At 42.2% G+C, this 23,896-nt stretch overlaps 1 protein-coding gene across 2 annotated transcripts in view; it reads left to right on the top strand.

Moving 5' to 3' along the window:
• The window catches only part of FUT10 (fucosyltransferase 10), a 78,306-nt gene that overhangs the window by 1,789 nt on the left and 52,621 nt on the right, over window positions 1-23,896 (top strand). The window contains exons 2-3 of one of the 2 annotated variants that reach the window (XM_055334568.1): window positions 6,769-6,996; window positions 13,212-13,506. In XM_055334568.1, the coding sequence (XP_055190543.1) occupies window positions 6,850-6,996; window positions 13,212-13,506 (442 nt within the window). In that variant the 5' untranslated portion in view covers window positions 6,769-6,849. Of the gene's footprint in view, window positions 1-6,768; window positions 7,121-13,211; window positions 13,507-23,896 lie in introns of those variants that run through there. The other variant, XM_055334569.1, reaches the window with a different exon arrangement.

Raw genomic sequence — 23,896 nt, 5'->3', positions numbered from 1 at the left:
AAGTGGCAGAGTCACCAATCTAGAAGCACTCAATTTCAGAACTTTCTCCTTCCGTCTGCAAGCCACAGGCAATGTCCTAGAGTCAGACGTTCCTTAAGGTCCGCTCCGTTTTTGAAACTGCTGTAGTAACTCTTCCTTTGCTGGCTTCCTGCTAGGTGGCAGTGTGTAACAGTGAATTAAATACACAGCCTTAACTATTACTGGGATTATGGCTTATATTTTATTATTCATTTTAAAAAACTGTATATCCTACAAACAGTATACTTTTAAAAATTCAAACTAGTGTTAAATTAAGAAAATAAAGAACAAGGGCATAGTCTGGACAAATAATAATATTATTCATATATGTGAGTATTGCTCAAATGCGGACATTTCCAACCCATGTTTAAGTGCTTTCTAAATGTGGAATATAGAGTGTTGATTTCAGTGGAAATGCAGTACCTGATTCAATTACCAGCACTTCCCAATGAACATTGTTAGTGTTACTGAACATTGGTTGTTAAACATTAAAAAAAATCTGTCTTTATTTACAATGTTTTTCAGATATTCTTTGAGAATAAAATTTGAGTTTTCAAAAGTTAATGATGAATTACTATAACAGAGAATGAAGATAAAGTAATCCTAAGCTTGTTATATAGAAATATTTCTTTATATTTACAGAAATCTTAGTTTATCATGACTCAAATTGTCTTGGTCACGGTCTCTTTACTTATCAGTCTTTCTTCTATGGAGAGTTTTTGCTCCTGGACACTATTTGTGGGATCAGAGAGCTTCATTTTGGGATGAGACCCCAGGAGATCACCTGGTTCAGCCCTTTGTCTTTGGACATGTGAAGTCTTAGCCTTACTGTGTTGATATTATTTAACCAGTGCCTCATTCATGATTAGGTAAATGATGAAAGGCAGATGAAGGATTTTTTTTTTCAGATGAAGGATTTTAATTCAAATCTTTTTCCAGGTAGGAAGGTTATTACATTATAACCAATAAACCCTTCTTGGAGAAAGAACAGTTACTAAGAAGATCTTAAAGGAAAAAGATGAGAAGGTATTGCTCTTCAGGAGCTGGCTAAATTCTTAAATTCTTAGTGCAGGACAGATCTTCAATATTGTATCCTCACCTCCATTAAAAAAAATATTCTTTTTGAATGCTTTTATTTGGGGCTTCATATCAGTCTTTTCTGTTTTTTTTTTTTTTTTTTTTTTTTTGGTCTGGGTATGTTTTAATTTAGTTTCTATGTTAAGTAGACCCACTAAATGAGATTGTATTAATTAATACTGCATAATCTGAATGCTTCAGCATGGCCAGAATTTAAGAGTTTAAGAATGGCATCACCTTAAGTTCTATAAGGGAGATGTGAAGGTCTCAGGCTGCAAATTCTATTCCCCTCCCCACCGTTAATCACCAGCCTTGCCTCATGAGATGGCTAGTATTCCTTTATCTCCTTATTCTTTATCTGTCTCACCTGAAAGGTGTGCTTGGTGGAAGAGCATGACCTTCCCAGATAGAAATCTGCAATCTGCAAACCTAAGCACTCTAGTAAAAATAAATGCTTAGCAAGATATGAAGTCTATTTAAAAAGGAGGAAAACGAACACCAATAAATAAAGAAAATTGGAGGGGGCGTATGGGTTGCTCAGTGGTTGAGCATCTGCCTTCAGCTCAGGTCGTGATCCTGGGGTCCTGGAATCCAGTCCCAAATCGGTCGCCTCGCAGGGAGTCTGCTTCTCCTTCTGCCTATGTCTCTGCCTCTCTCTGTGTGTCTCTCATGAATAAATAAATAAAAACTCTTAAAAAAATGAAAAAGAAATTTGTAGGAACATGGAAACTGGAACTACCATGCCATGTTCACCAGGTACCCAAGCAACAGGCACAGACACCAAGGAAGTCTGCAAGTTAACAGAGTACGTCAACTTTTTAACATTCAACAACTGTGTTACATGCATCCAATAAAATGACTTTAGAAAATTTCGTGAACTCTCCTAGCCTCCTGTGTTCTTTCCACTGCTGTGATAGAAACAAGCACAATGATAGGGACCTACATCTCCCAACTTGGCATTGGGAGGGGTAAGGCTTGCCGGCACAGGTGGCCTGGACCGTCTAGGAGAATGGCTAGGATAGTGAAAGAGATGTGGTTATAGGTGGGGACTAGAGCACACAACAGGAAGCTACATTCCATGAATAGTCGGAACAAAGGGTATGTTGTGGTGGAAGCTGGAGAAGTAGGGCAGAGTCCAGGGAGTCTTGTTTTCTAAGCTAATGTATTTGATCTTTATCTTGAAATCTGTGGGAAGCCACTGATAGATTTTAATCAGAGGAGAGAGATCCAGTTTACATTCCAGAAACAACTACAGTCAAATGGAGAGTGCAAGGGGTCAGACTGGTAGGAATACCAGTTGTCAGGGTTTTGAAGAAACCAAATAGGAATGAAAGAGGAGTGTTGGGGCGCCTGGGTGGCTCAGTCAGTTAAGCGGATAAGCGTCTGCTGTTGGCTCAGCTCATGATCCAGGGTCCTGGGATTGAGCCCCACGTCAGGGCTCCCGGCTCAGCTCTGCTGTTCCCCCTGTTTGTGCACACTTTCTCTCTCAAATAAATAAATAAAATATATTTTTTTAAATCTAAATTCAATTTGCCAACATATAATACCCAGTGCTCATCTCGTGTTAAATAAAATCTTTAAAAAAAAAAAAAGAGGAGTATTGCAGAGGACAAGTAGTTGAAGGGACTGATTAAAAACACATAGAGAGTTGTCCAAAGGCCCGTACACCTTCCCACCAGCCTACCATGATCTGTCTTTCTCAGGACAGCCATGTTTGAGGGATATTGTGAGGATTTATACATTATAAAATGAAAACATATTTTGAAAGAGTCAAACCTACTTGAGAAATTACATCTTAGTGGGTATAATCTAAGCCTGGTAATTAGATACATTCCTTTTAAAGACTCTCTGGTAAAACCTTAAGCTCTATTTAGACCGTTGGTTGCTTTTTAACTCAACTGACACACCAATTTCTAGAGGAGAGATGATCAAAGGAGGCTTCTAAGAGCTCCCAGCATCTGCCTCGCCTCTTTCCTCCTGCCACGGGGACAGGGAGGAAAGATAGAGACACACAAAGTGTCTGGCTCAGAACACCTTGCACATCTCCTAGGGTTACCTTCTCACTTTATCCTCAAAGATGCAGGGTAGAAATCATCTCCTGAGTCCCATTTCTGAGACCCTTACCCTGTACTTTGGACTGACAGGCACTGCAAGGCTGAAATTGGAAGCTGGCATCCTTAGACTGCTAATTTGCCTTAAGATCTCTCCTCTGTCTGTTTTAATTCAAAACAAAATGGAGAAATTTGAAATTCTTTTAGGGTGAAGGTACTGCCGGTTTTGATAGACTAGTGCTTGCAGGAGTGTGAGGTAGTCACGCTGAGCTTCAGACTCCACTCTGGGCAGCAGATGGCCAGCCCCAGGCAGTGCACACAAGCTGAAAACTGCATTTCCGGAGCTCAGCTCCAGGGTCAAGAAGGTTGGTTAGCGAGCGTCCATTTCAGATGTTACCTACCATGGTTGTCTGAACAAACACACATTGCTTCACCAGGCAAGGAGGGTTCTGGGGCATCCTCTTGGTGGATTCTGAGATTCACCTTGCAGGAGGTGATGAAACAGGAGGGAGCTGCTTTCCTCCTGGAGTCCCATTGCAAGGTGCTTACTGACTTTCACCACGCTCTCCAAGCCCATCTGTCCCACCAGTGGGGGGACTGGTTACTGGATGACAGGCTCCTGGGTAATTGATACCATATATTAGATTGATGTGCCTCAACGTCTGGCCGGTTGCTGCATGCTATAAATTGTAATACCATCTATACTAACTGGCTCTATTCTCTAGAGTGGTGGGTATTTAACCACAGCTGGGTCCCTGAGACCTCATTATACCTCTGGCTTTGGGAGTATAAGCTAAATCGAGATTCTTTGGATGAAAGGGAATTTGTAACCTTAAATTATTCTGTCATAAGCCATGGAAAGACTTAAAAAGGCCCTACTTAGGACAGACTCTAGGAGAGCATTGTGGTAGCTGTAAAAATACGCCAAACTCTGTCTTCCCATTCTCTTCCTATCTTTTGTTATCCTTTATTACTGACCCTAACAAGAGGTCAATGTTTCCCTCACCTCTTTCCTTTCCTGGGAGCCTGGAGACAGGTGACCTGATCTCTAAACCCACTTTAACCTTTCAAAATTACGATCTTGGGCCTATCACTTAAACTTACAGAGGCTCAGTTTCCTTATTTGTGGGAACTGAGAATAAAACCTACCTTGCTTACTTTACAAAGGGATTTTCCATAAGATTGAGTGGAATGATATATGTTAAAATCTTCTGAAGATGATAGAGTTTTATACCCACTTAAGGTGGTAATATTTCATTACCTAATGCAGAGTACATTAATTATGTCTATAATAAATTGCCTGTGCATATAAAACAGAAATTGGATTGCCTTCCTGTTATGCAAGGCAAAGAAATAATAACAGGTAACGTTTAGTTTTTACTGTGAAGAAACCGAAGCTTAGATTTAATAACTTGTCCAAACTTGTATTATGTATAAATGGCAGAGCTAGGATTGAAACCCTACGTGCTATCTCCACATTTTAGGTAGTTAATAGCTACTAGCATCAACTGAGTAGACGGGAAGGCACTTTTCAGGTTCTTAGAGATTTTTGTTACTTTTTTCTCTGGTATACTGGCTGATGGAGGGTGACTGTATACAGTTTTTTTCCACTCTGATTAAGACGAATAATCTGTGTTAGTATTATTGGGTGGGAATTTCATAGTCTTAGTGTTAAAAAATATAAAAGGATGCATGAACCTCGGAGTGTGACTAGTTTCTGGTTGTAGTACTTATCGAAATTGTAGTGTTGGATAAGTGACTTTATTCAAATTTGGTTTTCTCATCCCTAATAATGAGGACAATTGCTCCTTCATAGAGTTGTGGGAGGGTCGAATGATCTCATGCATGCTGAGCACTTAGGAAGGGCCTTGCTTACAATAGGTCACTCAACAAATATTAGTGATCTACTTTTCTTTGGCAAAGTGGATGTTTCTCTTTCTGAAGTTCCAGTTTATTGGGCAGCAACATACTTTATATGAATTGAGCTTCAGTTTACACTTAAAAGTATAATAAAAAATTGTAATTAATATTTAAGAATAAGATAGCAAAAGGTTTATTGGACATCTATGCACCACACTCTGAAATAAGTCTTCTAATATTCTTATCTCATATAATGCTCAATAACTTCCTGATTAGGCACCCTTGTTGTCTACTTTTTGGAAATTGAGATATTGAGAGGCTAGGTTAAACCAGCTGGGGAGTTGAGATTTGCATCCTGGAGGGCTGACTCGAGAACCTTTCCTCTTAGTCACTGTGGATTGCAGGAGTTCCGTGGGTAAAAGAGGAAAAACACAGCATCAGTGATTTCTGAAAGCAAGAGTCATTTTGTTGCTTGAGGAACTTATCCTGGACTTAGGGAGTAAATCAAGGTAGATGCACTAGAGGGAAGTACACCTTTAAGGCCAATGTTTTTTAACCAGAATTCTATATCATTTATATACTTCTTTTTTTAAATTAATTAATTTGACAGCACAAGCAGGGGGAGCAGCAGGTAGAGGGGGAGGAAGAAGCAGGGTCCCCACCAAGCAGGGAGCCTGATGTGGGGGCTTGATCCCAGGACCCCGAGATCATGACCTGAACAGAAGGCAGATGTTTGACTGAGCCATCCAGGTGCCCTCATTTTTATATTTCTAATTATATCTTTATATCTGGGAGATGTTCAATCAGATCTCAGAACCAGGTTTTTGGAGTCCTGTAAAGCTGACTCAGGAATGTTGATCCCTGCTGTATCCTGAAACTCCACTGGGTCATTTGACCAAGACATTTGACTGCACAGAACCCTGGGAATAAAAGGCATTCTTAGGAACTCTTTAGTTCATCTTTAAACTTTTTGAAAAGATCATACATTCCAGACAGATGGAAATCTTATTTCAGAACTTACAGAGAATCATATTGCTCACACAACCCACTGCTTTGTTACACTTGCCATAAAAGACTGAACAAATACATCAATAATCAGAATTCCTTATGTTGTGGCTGAAGTTGTTTTCCTTAGGGAAAGTTTGGGTCAGTTGATCATGATCTATTTTCAAACCAAGCCTGAAACTTTTATTTAGTATCTTCCTAATTTTTACAGGAGTGGGTGGATAATCTTGGTAATTTTTTTCAGTTTTGAGAGAGAGAGAGAGAGCATGCATGGGGGAGGTAAAGGGAGAGAGAGAATCTTAAGCAGGCTCCCTGCTGAGCGCAGAGCCCAACCCAGAGCTTGATCTCACAACCCTGAGATCATGACCTCAGCTGAAACCAAGCTAGACGCTTAACCAACTGAGCCACCCAGGAGCCCCAATTGTGGTAATTTCTATTTCACTTTTCTACTCCTTTGAAACCTAGGAAGTGATTCCATGTAAGTGATTTGTGGATGATGGCAGAGAAAATTAAGTGGAAACAGAAATTTAGATTCAGGACCTAATTGTGGACCTGTCATAGTCTTCTCATGTGCTGTGTGACCTTGACCAAGTCACTTTCCTGCTCTGGTTTTGGTTTCATTATCTAGGAGTAAAGTATGTAGGCTCTCAAAGGTTCCTTTTAGTTTTAAAGTGTCGGCTGTCTATGTGACAACCCTGAAAGACCGCATTTATTAAATCTTCTGTATTATGGCTAAAAGATTATTCATTTGTTACAGAATTTTTTGACGCCTTCTGGTTTGAAGAATCTCCAGCTGCTCTGATGATAGCTTAAGACGACTGCATGCTGTTCCCTCTCGATGCCAAGCCAGACCCGCACAGAACCTCGGATCTCAATCCTTCATGGAGACCAGGTCCCAGCAGGAATGACAGTGGAAGAAATTGGCACCCAGATGGTTCCTCTGCGTGAAGTTGTCTTGGGCTGTGGGCCGACTCGAGAACACCTGGTAACCAGGCTCGCCCTCTGTCAGTCACCCAGGGCCGGGCAGCATGGTGTGGATTCAGAGGAGGAGGCTTTTGGCTTCTTGCCTATGCATCACAGCCACAGTCTTTCTGCTTGTCACACTCCAGGTAGCAAGAATTTGGGTTGCTTAGTGTTGATTCCTGACCCATTCCACCCTTCCCACCCTCAACCCCGGCTCCCCTTCTCTTCAAGTACTTTACTTTTGGCTTAATCTCAGGATCGGGGATTTTCTGTCTACGGCAGGGGAAGTACTTTTTTTTGTTAATAGATGAAACTGAGGTTTTAGTGAGTGGGTGTATTAGGTAGAAACAAAATCAATGAGATGGGGAGTCCACTTGTGACTCTTGTAGGGTCCTGATTCTAAGAGCACAGAAAGTAGAGCTCTGTCCGTCTTGCTGGGTCAAATTTAGATGGCTTGCTCAAAGTCCCCTTTCACGATGACATCTGAAAGATGGCATTCTTGAAGAAGCCCTGTGTATTTTCTAAGAATAAGATGGTCTGTTCTGCAGAAAAGCATCCGCGTTAATACATTTGTCATTCTTGACATTTGCTACTTTACCACAGACTGAATGTGAGTGTTGGGACTGCAGCATTTTTTAGTCTTCCCATTTATTTCATTTATTTTTAAATTTTTAAAAAAGATTTTATTTATTTATTCATGAGAGACAAGAGAGGCAGAGACACAGGCAGAAGGAGAAGCAGGCTCCATGCAAGGAGCCTGACGCAGGACTCGATCCCGGGTCTCCAGGATCATGCCCTGGACCGAAGGCAGTGCTAAACCACTGAGCCACCTGGGCTGCCCTATTTTAAAAAAATTTTTTTAAAGAGTTTACTTATTTATTCATGAGAGACACACACACACAGAGACATAGACAATGGGAGAAGCAGGCTCCCTATGGGGAGGACCCCGGGATCAGGACCTGAGCCAAAGGCAGGTGCTCAACCCTTGAGCCACCCAGGTGCCCCCACTCCCTGCCATCTATCTCATTTAGTTGGTGATTCTGAAGTTCATTGACTGATTTCAAATTAAAGTAAAAATGACACAGTGCTAGAAAAAGTATAGGTATGAATTCAGATATAGTTTGGATGTGTTCAAACACCAGCTGTCCATTCTGAATTCCAAAAGACTTTTAAAGATTATTTGTGGATATGGGCAGGTCAGATGTGGGGCTGATGGAAACAGAGGTATCCTCTGGGCTTTTTCTTCTTTTATTTCTTTAATTATTAATTTTATTTATTTTTAATTAAATTCAATTAGTTAACATATAGTTTATTATTAGTTTCAGAGGGAGGGGGTCTGTGATTCATCTGTAATACTTCGTGCTCATTCCATCACATGTCCTCCTGAATACCTGTCACCCAGATACCCCATCCCATCCCCTGGGCTTTTACTTCTTGATTAAGATTGAATGAGATAATGCATATAAAAAGACTTTGGCAGACAGTCTGGCGCTGGACTTCTACCACCTTTTGTTACCAGATCAGGATTCTGGTCAGAGGTAATACTTGACTCCTTCCTTGTCTGTCTTGTGGGTGTCCACAACCTGCTTGTACAGGAGGAGCTGGAGTTCTCTACTTTCTGTAGGAAGCTTTGAGAGCTTTGATCTTACCAGACAATTACCTTGGCACTTCCTTCGGTTATGAGGAATGGCTGTGTCTGAGCTAAGAGTGTTTCTGTTGATGTCAGAAGACATTGCCAAGTTTTTGGTATGCATGTCATTTCTAAGCTCCCAGAGTATGAGGGGCAGTATGATCACTGAAGCTAAACTCTCATCTGGATCTTGATTCATTCTGCCATCAGTAGTATGGTTTGGGCTGTTTCCTTGTCCACATGGATGCATTAAATGCTTCAGTGATCAGAGTTTCAGCAGTGTTATATATTTTTTTAAACACTGTACATGAGAAACTATAATGCCCATACATTTAGAACCATTCCTCTTTCTGGTGGTTTGTTGCCAAGTAGGTACGGTAAAAGAAGGATCCAATAAAAAAAAAAATCATGCTAGGGCTGCTATAATAAGTGCCACAAATTGAGTGGCTTAAGCAACAGAGGTATATTTTTTCACAGTTCTGGAGGATAAAGTCCAAGATCAAGGTGTCAGCAAGCAGGGTTGTCTCTTCTGAGGCCTCTCTCCTTGGACTTGTGGATGGATGACTCTTTCCCTGTGTCCTCACCTGGTCTTCTCTCTATACTTGTGTGTGTCCTAATGTCTTCTTTTGATAAGGGTATCAGTCCTATTGGATTTGGTTTTACTCTGATGACCCCATGTTAACTTAATGACCTCTTTAAAGACCCTATCACCTAGTGTAACTCAGTCTCATTCAGAGGTAGTGGGGGTTAGCACTACAACAAATGAATTTTGGAGGGAATACAGTTCAGCCCAAAGCAGATCTGATAGCATAATTCCTAAATAATCTAACCCTGAAAATGTTATGCTGACCTTCAGCTAAGCTGAAGCATTGTGGTTCCCTGGAGGAAATTGTTCATCTGAAACATTATTTTCCACTTGCGTTTGTATGTACTGTTTGCAAATTCGTGAATATATATATATATATCTTTAGTTTCTTAATTATTTTTTAAATATATTTTCAATTTTTTTTAAGATTTATTTATTTATTCATGATAGATGTAGAGAAAGAAAGAGAGAGGCACAGGGACAGGAGGAGAGAGAAGCAGGCTCCATGCCGGGAACCCGACGTGGAACTCGATCCCGGGACTCCAGGATCACGCCCTGGGCCAAAGGCAGGTGCCAAACTGCTGAGCCACCCAGGGATCCCCTAGTTTCTTAATTTTATTTACTTTTTGGTTGCATAATATTTCATGAATACAATACGGAATATTGTAAAGCAAATCCAGTACTTTAAATGATGCTCTAACATATGGGATCTTTTGAAAGTTTAGTATATCCAGATCACTGTGATTGCACCCAACAAAATAAACAGTAATTAATCCATACCATCCATATAGTAGGCCATGTTAAAATTTTCCCAGTTATCTCAAAGAGGTCTTTTGTTGGTTTGAAGCTGGAATACACAAATCCTGCACACTGCATTTAGCTGGTATGTCTCAAATTTTGTGGGGTTTTTTTGTTCTTTCTAGTATAAAAGTTTCCTCTGTCCCACCACCTTTCATTCCACGTCCTGGGCTCGTTGAAAACACTGGGTCATTTGTCCTTTTGAATTCCCCAGATTTTGGATTGGCTGATTTTATCCTCATAGTTTTGTTGAATATGTTTCTCTCTCTCTCACCTATTTCCTATCACCTGTTGGTGATATCTGAGGCTAAATTTTTTTTTTAAAGCTCTTTGGCAGAAAAATATCTCTACCTAAAGCAATCCCTATTAGTTGGAAATGAATTTATACTTCACATAGTAGACCTTGATTGGAAATGTGGAGCAAAATTTGCCTTCGAAGTTTTATCCGTGGTTTTCTCAAAGTCTCTTTTTAAAGTTGTTGGTGTGGGACCCAGGAAATTTAACAAAAATCCCCTACCCCTGGACAAGCAGAGCAGGACTGACTCCATTTTGTGCTGCACCTGCCTTGTGCCGACCTGCTTAGGGCACTGCCCCACCCTAGTCAAGCCCAGGGCACGCCCTAATCGGAAATCGGCTCAGTGATAGGCCAGTTCAAATGGATACTTTAGAGTAAAATGTAATTCAATCAGCCACCTGCGTGTGGACCGACATGACTGTGCAACTTTCTGCGTATCCCATTGACCTCTGGCCCCTATAAAGCTGCTACGCCTCTTAGTCTCGGGGTGCAAGTCCCTGCTCCCCTGTGTCAGGTATACTTGGACCCAAGCTCGAGCTTGTAAATAAACCCTCGTGTGTTTGCATCGGTGTCGGCTCCTCGGTGGTTTCTCGGATTCGCAATCTCGGGCACAACAGTTGGTTGTATATTTGCAGGAGGAGGTGGAGTGAAAAGATCCAGAGTTTTTGACTATAAGTCCACTCCATTCCATCAAGCTGCTGGGGAGTAGCCACATGCTGACACGGTGCCTGAGAGGCTCAGTGGTTGAGCCTCTGCCTTTGGCTCAGGTCGTGATCCTGGGGTCCTGGGATTCAGTCCCACATTGGGCTTCCTGCAGGGAGCCTGCTTCTCCCTCTGCCTGTATCTCTGCCTCTCTCTTTGTGTCTCTCAGGAATAAATAAATAAAATCTTTAAAAAAAAAAAAACATGCTGACAAAGCTGTTGGCAGGGGCTAGACTTAGATTTTAGTGATTGTTTTACTGTCAAAATGCTGACTTTCGTGTCATAGATGATTCATGATTTTTTAAAAGCTAATATAATTTCTTACTATTTTTGGAGTACTACTTGGCTGTCACCAGTGGTTTTTTATTTTTTTATTTTTTGGCCTTGGATCCCTCAGAGAATCTAGTGCACATTATGGACCTTTGCCAGGGAGTTGCAGGCTCTATCAGTGGGAAGTGGCCCTTTTTTTGACACTGGGGCAGCAGGCACAGAAGAAGGTATCACCGAGGCTACTGAGAATGGGGCCTGGGGCCACACAGATGTCCTCTGTTGGCTGGGGAAGGAGTTAATACGTTAAAATGTGCCTTCTTTTCACTGCTTTCTTTGGTGCATAGTCTGGCTACTTAACGTTTCAGTTATGTATGGAAGGGACCAGTTCCTACTTTTATACTGCTTTCTCTAACATATTTTTATAATGCCATATCAATATCAAACCTTAACGTTTGATGACAAGGCAGCACTGTTGGAGAACAACTGCCCCTCTATTTCTACTCTGCCCCCCTGCCCTCTAGATGCCTGTTACTGATGGCCTGGCTATCCAGTAACCCAGACCATCCCGAATAAATAAACATGGTTTTATTTATTTATTTATTTATTTTTTTAATATACATGATTTTACATGGAAGGGAGCCCAGTACTCATGGTATACTTCACTTGATGCCATAGTGGAAATTATTAGAAACATAAGACCCATGTTAAGACTCATTTAACTGTAATAAAAAGAAACCAATTGGTAATTTATAACTCATTCTCCTTAGAATGTAATCTTGAGTAATAGCCAGATAATGCCCTGACTCTCATGGGTTTCATTAAAAGATCAAACTAGAGGCACCTGGGTGGCTCAGGGCACCTACCTCTGGCTCAGGTCATGATCCCGGGGTCCTGGGATCAAGTCCCAAATGGGGCTCCCCACAGGGAGCCTGCTTCTCCCTCTGCCTATGTCTCTGCCTCTCTCTCTGTGTCTCTCATGAATAAATAAATAAAATATTTTAAAAAGACCAAACTATTTCCAGATGCTATATACACCTGTGAAATGGAGAAATGTAGCTGGCATGTGTTTAGTAGAATTAGGCATCTTACCTGGTAGATATTTTGTCCCCACACACCCTAATCTCTGGAACTTGTGGATATGTAAATTTACATGGCAAAAGAAACCTTGCAGATGGCATTAAGATAATACACTCTGAGATGAATAAATTATCCAGAATTATCAGTGTGGGGCCGATATCATCACATGAATCCTTAAAAGCTAAGAGTCTTCCCTGGCTGTGGTCAGACAGAGATTGGACAACAGAATAAGCATCAAAGAGAGACAACATTGCTGGCTTTGAGGATCCAGAAGGGGCAGGAGCCAAGAATGGTGGATGGCTCTAAGAGATAGGAAAGCAAGAAAATGGGTTCTCCAGAGCTTCCAGAGAAGAATGTAGCCCTGCTGACACCTTGCTTTTAGCCTAGTGAGACCGGGTTAGACTTCTTACCTCCAGAACCATGCAACAACTCTTTTTCTTTCTTTCTTTCTTTCTTTCTTTCTTTCTTTCTTTCTTTCTTTCTTTCTTTCTTTCTTTCTTTCTTTCTTTCTTCTTTCTTTTTCTTCCTTTCTTCCTTTCTTTCCTTTGATTTATTTATCCATTTCAGAGAGACAGCAGGGGGGTAGGGCAGAAGGAGAGAGACTCTCAGGCTGACTCCCCACTGAGCACAGAGCCCAGTGCAGGGCCCCATCCCAAGACACCAACATCACAACCTGAGTGGAAATCAGGAGTCAGATGCTCAACAGAGTGAGCCACACAGACACCCCTATAAATGTGGTATTTTCAATTGCTGATTTTGTGGAAATTTGTTATAAGAAGCAATAGAAAACTAATATGAGGCTCCAACATCAAGATGAATGGGAGACGTGCAAGAGGAAATGAAACAGTCCGACTCTGTAATCCTTGTCTTTTCTCTCAGGTCGTGGTTGAACTGGGAAAATTTGAAAGGAAGAAGTTTAAAAATTCTGATTTGCGAGCTGGACATGCAAAAATTGAAGAGGAGCCTGTACATCTCTATCCACTCCCTGAGAGAGAAGCACTGATCTTGAAGCGGAAGAACCAACTGGAAACTGATAGCTATCCCATCATGCTCTGGTGGTCCCCCTTGACTGGGGAAACTGGAAGGTTAGGCCAGTGCGGAGCAGATGCGTGTTTCTTCACCATCAACCGGACCTACCTACATCATCCCATGACCAAAGCATTCCTCTTCTATGGTAAGTAGGGCTTTTGTTTTTATCCCTTTGCTTGCTGACATCATCTTCCAAAGCTAACTTATTTTTACCTCCCCAAGAAGAGATGGTGGTGTTCCCTTTGGAAACACTGTGACATGCCCGATTCTCTGCATATGCTCTGTATAAGGCCTGAGCATTTAGCAGATACAATAAATAAATTAGCTTGAACAACATAGAGATGGTTGGCTGGCTGCTTGGTAATTATGGAAGAGGAGAGATCTCCTCTCGCCTTTTCACAGTTGGATGCTGTGCTTTACTGGATTTAGTATTCAGAGAATTGGATATTGATTCTGTTGCTGATATCAATTCAGAATGTCACCTGTGATAATAGGAGATTTTGATGACCATGACAGATGAATGTTTAATAATAGGACATTAGCTAAGCACAGTGTTCTTTATTTCATTAGTCAGATTCATCAGCCAATGTTTTGCATTGGCTTTCAAGAGTAAGTTGGTATTCATCACTTCTGAGGCTGATTGTATGTCCTGCTGGGACCGAGGATGACCAAACCCAGAGAGGGGAAGTTAACAAGATGTCACAGTGGCAGGAAATACAGAGCTCCTAGGTGCTGAGTGGTGGGGGCAAGGGGGTTCAGAGGAGCAGACTCGACCAAATATAGCCAAAGTTGATCAGTTAGGAAGTCAATGAAAGCAAATCTGCTTCAGAGTGGTGTGACTGTGTCTCTGTATTTGTGTGTACGTGTTTGTGTATGAGAGAGAGAGAGAAGGAGGGAGAGAGACTTGACACTCTTCCTTTAGAGATTGGGCTGGGATCTCTGCCTGCAACCACTAAGAGAGTCTGGTTTCTGCTTGTTGGAGGTGAGAAGCAGCCATCACATCACTGCTGTACCCCCTTGCCAAGTGTAGCCATTGATTTTATTTTTTAATTTTTATTTTTTTGTTTATTTATTTACTGAAGTTCAATTTGCCAGCATATAGTATAACACCCAGTGCTCATCCCATCAAGTGCCCCCCTCAGTGGGGGGCACCCCATACTCCCAACCCACCTCCCATTCCACTACTCCTTGTTCTTTTCCCAGAGTTGGGAGTCTCTCATGTTCCATCACCCTCTCTGATATTTCCCACTCATTTTCTCTCCTTTCCCCTATAATCCTTTTCACTATTTTTTATATTCCCCGAATGAATGAAACCATATGATGTTTGTCCTTCTCCGATTGACTTACTTCACTCTGCATAATACCCTCCAGTTCTATCCATGTTGAAGCAAATGGTGGGTATTCGTCGTTTCTAATGTAGCCATTGATTTTAATAGTGAGACATTTCTTAGACTATCTGATGCTACTCCAGGGCAAACAGGCTGTGGGGAACATGTCACCTTAGCATATGGCATGGCTCACTGTGATGACACAATGACGTAAACAATGAATACTAATCTATCCAACATGGTACAGCTTTTGGGGAAGGCTATGTGGGTCAGAAATTGAGTGGGGTGGGCAGGGATGTGGAAGGAGAGTTAAATATTCTTCTTCCACAGTAAGAATCCATATATACTGCCTAAAACTGAAAAGTCAAGAAGTAAAATCTAAGCGTATTATTTGGGAATGCTGGAGGTCTATTGCATGTACATGTTAAAAGGTTTTGTTTAAAAGGCTGCCACTGTGATATGACCACTTTGGGTAATGACCTGGCAATATCCAGTAGATGTAAATTCATACCAAATCATCCCACACTGCTAGGAAAGAAGTCTCACACATGCACATGGATTATTTATAGTAGCGTTGTTTGTCCTAAGTAAGGTTTTTAAAATAACCTAAATGTCCAACACAAGAAAAGCAGTCAAATGAAGTGCAATATACATAAATTCAGTGTGACACTATGCAACAGTGAAAATGGGTATTCTGGAGCTATGAGCCTCCAACATTGATAGACTTCAGAAACCACATAAGAGGAAAAGCAAGTTAGAGGGATAAGACAGAAAGGTAACATATCGTGTCTCCCGGAGATTCTTGACCTGCTCCATTCTAGAGTGGTTCCCTTTTTGCTGGGTACACAGGTGCTGTCCAGGCTCCCCATTGTTCTGGGGACTTCCTGTGCCTTACTCTTGTGTTGGCTTCCTTGTTTCTTTTAAAAAAAGATTTATTTATTAGAGAGATAGAGGACACAGGGTGGAGGGTAGAAAGAGAGAGAGAATCCCCAGCAGACTCCCCACTGAGTGGGGAGCCTGACACGGGGCTTGTTTTCAGGACCCCGAGACCAGGGCCTAAGCGGAAATCAAGAGTCAGACTCTTAACTGACTGAGCCACCTAGAGGCTCCACCTGTTTCTTTTATGTCTCATTTTTCTCTCTCTTGGTTTATATTTTTGCTTCAGTGTGGTCTGAGAAAGGTCTATGGAAGATAAGTCTTCAGAGACTTTGTACGTATGATAATGTGTTCATCTTACCCTTAACCTTCACTCATGGTTTGGCTCAGCATAGAATTCTAGGTTGGAAACTCTTTTCTTTCTGAATTTGAAAGACGTTTCCCCACTGTCTCCTAGCTTCTAGTGTTATTGCTGGGGACTCCAAAGCTATTTTTATTCCCCCTGCTTTGTATTCTGCACCCGTCTCCCTGCTCTGGAAAAATATAGAATATTCTTTTTCATCAGTTTGGAAATTTAGTGATAGGTGCTTTGGTGTCAGCCTATTTCCTTTTATTGAGGTGGGTACTGAAATATTAGGTTGTTAGGAAGCCTATGAAGCAGTATTTAGCTTAGTGACGTTTCCAGAACTCACAGATCTTCAGGTTCATGTACTTAATTTTATCAGCACACCAAGACTCGATTCTTCTCTCAGGGATGGACTTACCTCTAACCAAATTCCCAGAAGACTGATGCATTCAACTGGAATTCTTCTGGTTTGAGTTTCATATCTTTGAGTTTGTTACTCTCCAGCTCCTGAAACCATCAGTGACTCTCATTAAGAGCTAAATATGTGCCATTTTTATTACCCTGGCATTTAGGACTCTCTGATCTGAACCCAACCTGTCTTCTAAACTTAACCACTGTGATTCTATCAACAAAATCTTATGTTCAAAAATCAAACCGCAATAGTCACCATTTTAGGCAGAAGCCACAAATGCACTAATTTAGTGCCACTGTTTACTCAGTTTCTGAGTCCTACATTGTCCTTTTTATATTTGTCCTGTCAAATAATCTACAGAATACCTACCATGTGTTTGGCAACATGGATGAATAATGTGTCTAATATCAGACAGATTATTACCTTAAGACAAAGACATTACCTTACCATAATGCAATTCTAAATGGCATCTATACCATGAGAAATGCCAGTAAATCTTGTGGGATTTCAAAGAAGGGAGAGAGAACATATGATTGGAGGAGTCAGGAAAGGCTTTGTAAGACCTCCTTCATAAAACAGGAGAAATCTGAAATGTTGAGAGATAATGGAATTGGACTGTGCTTAGATTGGAAGACATTTCAGGATGAGGGACAGCATGAATGTGGGCAAAGAAGTAGAAAGTTATGGGTGATATCTGAGGTATGGCAAAGCTATAACATGGTTCTGGGTAAGAGATGGAGATTGAATGATATATTGGGACCAGAACATGGAGAACCTTGATTGTTGGCTTAAGATTTTGTATCGAGTTGGAGAATGGCATCAGGAAGCCCCCAAGGGTTGAATGGCCTTTTAAACATCAACTCAGATATAACAGCTGTGAGCCATTCTGGATTCCCTTCCGTCAGATGCAGCCTCCACTGTGTGCCAGGCACAATGCCAGTCATGAGGAATAAAGAAGATAAATATGATAACTATGGCATTTTTAAAAAGATTTTGTTTATTTATTTATGAGAGACACAGAGAGAGGCAGAGACATAGGCAGCGGGAGAAGCAGACCCCAAGGAGCAGAGAAGCCTGATGTGAGGCTCGATCCCAGGACCCTGAGATCATGACCTGAGCTGAAGACAGATGCTTAACCGACTGAACCACCCAGATGCCCCCTTGGCTTTGCTCTGTATTATCTTCTCTTCCTTCATGGAGTGTAAAGTTCTTGATGCTAGGGCAGCCTCAGTCCATTTTTATACGTCCACCCCTTATATCTAGCACCTTCTATGTGACAGGTGCTCAGGAAGTATTCATTAAGACCTCAAGTTAGAAAGGATGTGGGAGTCTAACCTTCTCTTCATCAAGGTTGACAAGACTGAAACTCTGGAAAGTGAGAGACACAAAGGAAACAAACTCAAAAGAAGACAGCACCCCTTTCTGTCTGAGGGCTCCAAGTTCTAATTAAGTAGGTCAGTTCCAACTAACTGCACATGGGATTCTGCTGTGGCAGGATTGGAAAAAAAAAAAAAGGCAGGGAAAATGATTCAGGTGTCGAAAGCTGACCTAATTCAGTGAAATGGAAACTCGGAGGATTATATAACCTTGAAGCTATTGTAAACCAGAGTATTTTTGAGTTTGCTTGTTTCCTTTGTAGCCTACTTTCTCATTTTCTTCTTCCTAGATATGAGTCATTTGCTTAATACGAACACAGTGAAGACTGTGTCTGGTTTGAGCCATTTGAGAAATGCGAGGCTTCAGCTTCATTAACAGTTCTCTGAAACGAAAATATAGCAGGCACAATGAATAAAGTAGTTTTTTTTTAAGCCAAAAGTCCATGGGTCGGGACGCCTGGGTGGCTCCGTGATTGAACATCTACCTTCGGCTCAGGGCATGATCCCGGGGTCCTGGGATCCTGGGGGTCCTGGTCTCTGCCCCTCTCTCTCTGTGTCTCTCATGAATAAATCAATAAAATCTTTTTTTTTAAATAAAATCTTTTTTGAAAGTCCATGGGTCACAGACGTTTTAGACACTGTCACGGTTGTGATTTCATACAAAACTCTGTGTTTTTAGACCGTTGTCCAGAAAGATGTCTCTCCTGGAGGAGGGGTTGGAGTCACCCTTGACGAAAATGGGCTTAGGCAAAGCAGGCAACTATTTATGTTTTAGGTGAGCTTCTAAATAGAAGTTTTAGTAAACATAGGCACACGTGGAGAGAAAGGAAACAAGGAGGCTCCTGAAATATTTCACCTCCTGAGGAATATGGGGATGAGCACACCTTGCTGAAGTCTGGAGGTTCTGAAGAGGAAGGACATCACGTTGGCCCTCCTCAGGATGCCTGCAGTCCACCCTCTGGGGTTGAGTGTGGACTGTGTGCCAGGGGCTCTAGTACCTCCACCCTAGGTACAGGCCCCTGGCTCTCCCTACCACTTTCTTGAGTGCGATCTCATTGCCTTCTCACAACAGCCTCGTAGGTGGGAATTCTATTTATTTTTGATTGAAGAGGGAAGTAAAGCATGGAGTGAAGAGGCTTGTCTTCGGTTACCTGTGTGGGTGGTGAGGAATCAAAACTTTCTCCTAACAGAAAAGCATGAGATAATATAGTCCACGTTCTCTCTCCAACCTTGGAGAAGACTTAGAGTAAAGGAATCACAGAAATGGGTTGCATCATTTCGGAAGACTTCTTTAAGATCCAGTGTTACAAGGTAGGTCTTTAGCCAAGTTGGATGTGGAGAGCCCCAGACAGGGAAGTATCATGAGCAACGCAATGGAAATCAGCATTCTAGCTCACTCTGTGCCCAGCACATTAATGAACAAGGTGTTCTGGTATCGAAAAGGCCTCCTGGGGCCCTGGGTGGCTCAGTGGTTGAGTATCTGCCTTTGGCTCAGGTCGTGATCCTGGGGTCCTGGGATCAAGTCCTGGGAGCCTGCTTCTCCCTCTGTCTATGTCTCTGCCTCTCTATGTCTCTCATGAGTAAATAAATAAATTTTTTTAGAAAAAAAAAAAGAAAGAAAAAGTAAAGGCCTCCTGAGTGAGAAATGGAGATGGCTTCTATTATAAGCCATCTACAGCTTACTAGGTCTCAGAGTGTTGTAATGAAATACATTTAGGATGAATGCTAGCAAATATAGTAGATGCTTTCTTTGTTTCTTTTTTTTATTTTATTTTATTTATTTTTATTTTTTATTTTTTTTTTGCTTTCTTTGTTTCAAAGGGCACTTTTGGATTTCTCGGTATCTCAGTGTGATGACCCCTAATTAAAAAGAGAGGGATGTAGGAGTGGCAGTCCAGCTTGGCAGGTAGGGCCTTTGAATTGGTCCTCTGGTGCAATCCTTGTCCCTTGATGTCTACTCATTTTTTTCAGTTCACCAAGTGTTAATCAGGCTATAATGAAGAGCGATCTAAAGAGGATACTCATGCTTATACCGAAAAGCCGGTTTATTACTGTATATCTTCACAGTCATAGGAGTACTGCTGTTCATTTTTCAGGGTTTCTCCACCCAGTGATCAAGTTAGCCAGAAAATGATGAGAATCCTAAGGTTGCTTGGTGAGCTTAGAATTACAGGAAACATTTGAATGGTCTTGAGGGACAAGGGAGATAGCCTGATTGGCTTCCTCGGTCCCTAACAGAGTGTAGTAACGATTATTGCCATTTTCAGTGCCCACTCTGCCAGGCACCAGATACTCTCTGTGTGTTCTCTAATTTAAAATCACTACACTGTGCAGTAGCCTAAGCATTATTAGCATTTTAGACACGAGGAAACAGGCTCAGAGAATGTGACATGCCTAAGATCACACAGATGGAAAGTGCCTAGTCGTGTACCCAAACCTGAATATTTGATTGTGCAACTCCTACTCTGTTTATTAATCTTTTGCTACACCGTCTACACCAAAGGCCGTGAGTGTGCGTGCCTGATCCAGCATCTTTCTTCTCTGGGAATGCTAGATCATCAGTGAACTCTGTTACCAGTCACCTCTTCATCTCCCAGGTTTCATGCAAAAGTTTACTCTTTTGTTTATTCATTCCCTGTGAGACATTTTGTTCATTCATTCATTCATTCATTGATTCATGGCCTTCATGATGACCAAGCATGAGCTCTGGAATGAGAGCAAAACACCTGTTTCTCACTGTCCTTTAAAACCGTACTTAGGGGGTTAATTTTTTCTCTTTTTTTTAATATTTTATTTATTTATTAATGAAAGACACACACACACACACACACACACACAGAGAGAGAGAGAGAGAGAGAGAGAGAGAGAGAGAGAGAGAGAGAGGCAAGAGGGAGAAGCAGGCTCCATGCAGGGAGCCCGATGCAGGAATCGATCCTGGAACTCCAGGATCATGCCCTGGGCCAAAGGCAGGCGCTAAACCGCTGAGCCACCCAGGGATCCCAATTTTTTCTTTCTTTTAAAAAATACTTTATTTAAATTCAGTTTGCCAACATACAGTATAGCACCCAGTGCTCACCCCATCAAGTGCCCTCCTCAGTGCCCATCACCCAGTTACCTCATCCCTCACCCACCTCCCCTTCTGCAACCCTCTGTTTGTTTCCCAGAGTTAGGAGTCTCTCATGGTTTGTCTCCCTCTCTAATTTTTCAGGGAGTTAATTTTCACCATCCCTTAACTGGGAACTCTGGCAGATTCTCCAGCCTTTGTGCTCCCTCATAGGACATGGAGAGTTTTAGGTTGCAAGTGCAGTTTCAAACTTAGTCAGTGGCATGTTCAGTCCTGGGTAGACTATCTGAACTCTGAATTCGCCTAGTGTGACATTTGTTGTGTTCTCTAGCTTGGAACTCTTTTCATGCCTTGAGCCCACTGCCCTGAGAAAGGCTCTTGTGTTCTTTCTGCTCTTTATTTGCTCCATCACTGGCTGCTTTTTGGAACCTGGTGGAGTTGCAGTGAGGAGAGGAGAGAATTAGGGAGATAGGACATTTCTTACTTGGCTGTGTGTGGCTTCATATCTTCTGAACTAGGCAGATGGTTAGAGCTGGTGTCCTTGAGTGAGTCGGGTGGGAGATAAAGAACACTTTTTCTATTCTGGGGCATTTTCATGGCATTTGGAGTGTGCCTGTTGGACTTTTACAGTTTCCCTTCTCAGGAAGCTGAGTCTCTACTCTGCGTAGTCAGCTTCCCAGATCCTGGCAGAACAACTCCAGCTTCTTTTTGCTGAGGCCTCTTTGTTCCTTGTAGGGCTCCAGGAGGAGGATCCGAGGCTGCCTACCTGCTTCCCATGTGTGTCAAGGAAAGTGCTTACCAGCCTCTTGACTTGACTAGCTTTGGGTTCATGGGCAGGTCACATCCCCTCATCCTCTAGATTTTCCTAGTGAGATGGGTTGGGGGAGCCCAATCATGGCCCACAGTCCTCCTGCGCCTCTGCAGGCATGAGGTCTTCTGTCTCTGTCTCTCAGGTACAAGATCATATTGCATATTTCAGAGTTCCCCAGATATCCCTGGAGAAGCAGGGGGTTCAGAGCATGGCACAAGTGCTCACCATGGGGACGCTTAAATAATGTCCCTGCAGGCACTTCTCTCTCATCCCTTTCTGTATTCTTGACCTTGTCGTGAAATCCAAAAATCATAAAACGAGTTCTCCTTCATTCCAGGCATAAATTCAGCGAGTGAGGGCAAGTATGGGTTCTGTCTCATAATGACTTTGAATCTTGGTATGTGTCCTGTCGGTTCTATCCCAACAGTAAGCTGTACAGGGTTTCTGCAGAGTGGCACCATTTGCCAGGCCCCTTGCCATGCGCTGGAGAAGCATGGAAAACAAACAAGTTTGGTCGCACATGATTCTATCACAGTTGATGGCCTGACAGCCTCGATAGATTTCCTCACATGGCTATCCCCACTTCATGAGATACATCCATGAACCATGCTCCGGGGTAGAGAGTTCTGCTGATCTCATCCACCACCTGTTAGTTCTTACTAATTTTCTCTGGTGGTTGATCTTCTCTTGGGCCTTGTGCATTGAATTAGTGGGTAATTGTTTTTATTTTTATTTTTTTGGAAGATTTTATTTATTTATGCATTAGCGACACACAGAGGGAGAGAGGCAGAGACATAGACAGAGGGAGAAGCAGATTCCATGCAGGGAGTCCGATTGGGACTCGATCCTGGGACTCCAGGATCACACCCTGAGCCAAAGACAGATGCAGATGCTCAACCACTGAGCCACCCAGGCATCCCAGTAATTGTTTTTAATAGCATCCCAGATTAAGACTTATATAGGAGATGGGAAAGAAATTGGACTTAGTTGGACTTAATTGTGTGGGCAGTAATGAGATTGAACATGAAAAGAAGCTCATAATAACTAGGTGATTGTATGTTATATACAATATATGTACATATGTATATGTGTTTATATCTATCTGTCTACATATATATATCTTTGCTGTAATAAAACTTGTCATTTCTTTAAAGATTTTATTTATTTTGAGAAAGAGGGTGCACACGTGAGCAGAGGGAGAGGCAGAAAGAGAGGGGGAGAGAGAATCTCAAGCAGACTCCCGGCTGATCATAGAGCTTGTCATAGGGCTCGATCTCATTACCCTGAGTTCATGACCTAAGCTGAAACCAAGAGTTGGGAGCTCACCCTACTGAACCCCCCCAGGCACCCCAAACCTCTTATTTTAAATAGACATTTCATTTTTAGTTACATAATTATTTGTGTGGTACTTTACAGAGAGCAGAGGCAGTGGCACGGCTCTGCTCAGACCCCCAGCAACATCTCATCTGGTTAGAGTTCCAGGTCCTTACTGTGGCCTCTGAGACTACAGGCTCTGCCCTACTCATTTCTTCAGGCTCCCCATGCTCTCTCCTCTCTACCCCAAGCTGCTTGCTCACAGCACCTCCCCACATGCAGGAAACCTTGCCAGCCTCAGAACCTGTCACTTGTTCTCTCTCTCTCTGCGCTTCCCTGGCTTGTTCCTTCCCATGTCGGGTGTCTGTGAGTGATGCTTTTCCCCAAAGAGGCCTCTATCCTCACCTCCTCCTGAAGCAGCGCTCCCCTCCCACGCCAGTCTCCGGTGCCATAAGCCCTGGTCCAGCTTTATTTTCTCTTCACAGCACTGGTTACCCCCAAATTTTGCTTACTCATCCGGAGCCAGTTATCAGTTGTCTCCCCCCACTGGAATCTAAATTCAGGAAGACCAGGACTTTTGCTTTGTTCCCTGCTGTCATCCCACAACCTAGAACAGTGCCTGGCCCCTAGCAGGCTTTAGGGAATATTGTTGAGCAAATAAGTAAGTGAAACTGGCCTGATCTCCTCATGTAGAGATGGGGAAGAAATGAGAATGCTAGTTTTTTGTTTTTGTTTTTTTAAGATTTATCCATTTATTTTAGAGAGAGAGAGTGCACACATGCACGCACAGGAAGGAGGAAAGGGGCAGAGGGAGAGAATCCTCAAGCAGACTCCCCACCGAGGAGAACCAGACCTGAGCAGAATCCAAAGTCCTGCTCAACCACTTGAGCCACTCAGGTGCCCCAGAGAACTTTGAGATTTTCATCTTCATTGGGTCTTGAGATGTTCTATAACTTATCCACATGCCTGACATATTTTTTTTGAATATGGTCTTTAGACCCAATGATT

Source organism: Nyctereutes procyonoides, unplaced genomic scaffold (genome assembly GCF_905146905.1).
Source record: "Nyctereutes procyonoides isolate TBG_1078 unplaced genomic scaffold, NYPRO_anot_genome, whole genome shotgun sequence".
NCBI classification, from domain to species: Eukaryota; Metazoa; Chordata; class Mammalia; order Carnivora; family Canidae; genus Nyctereutes; species Nyctereutes procyonoides.
Note: the sequence above shows the minus strand (reverse complement) of the source record. Positions and strands in the feature narration are given on the sequence as shown.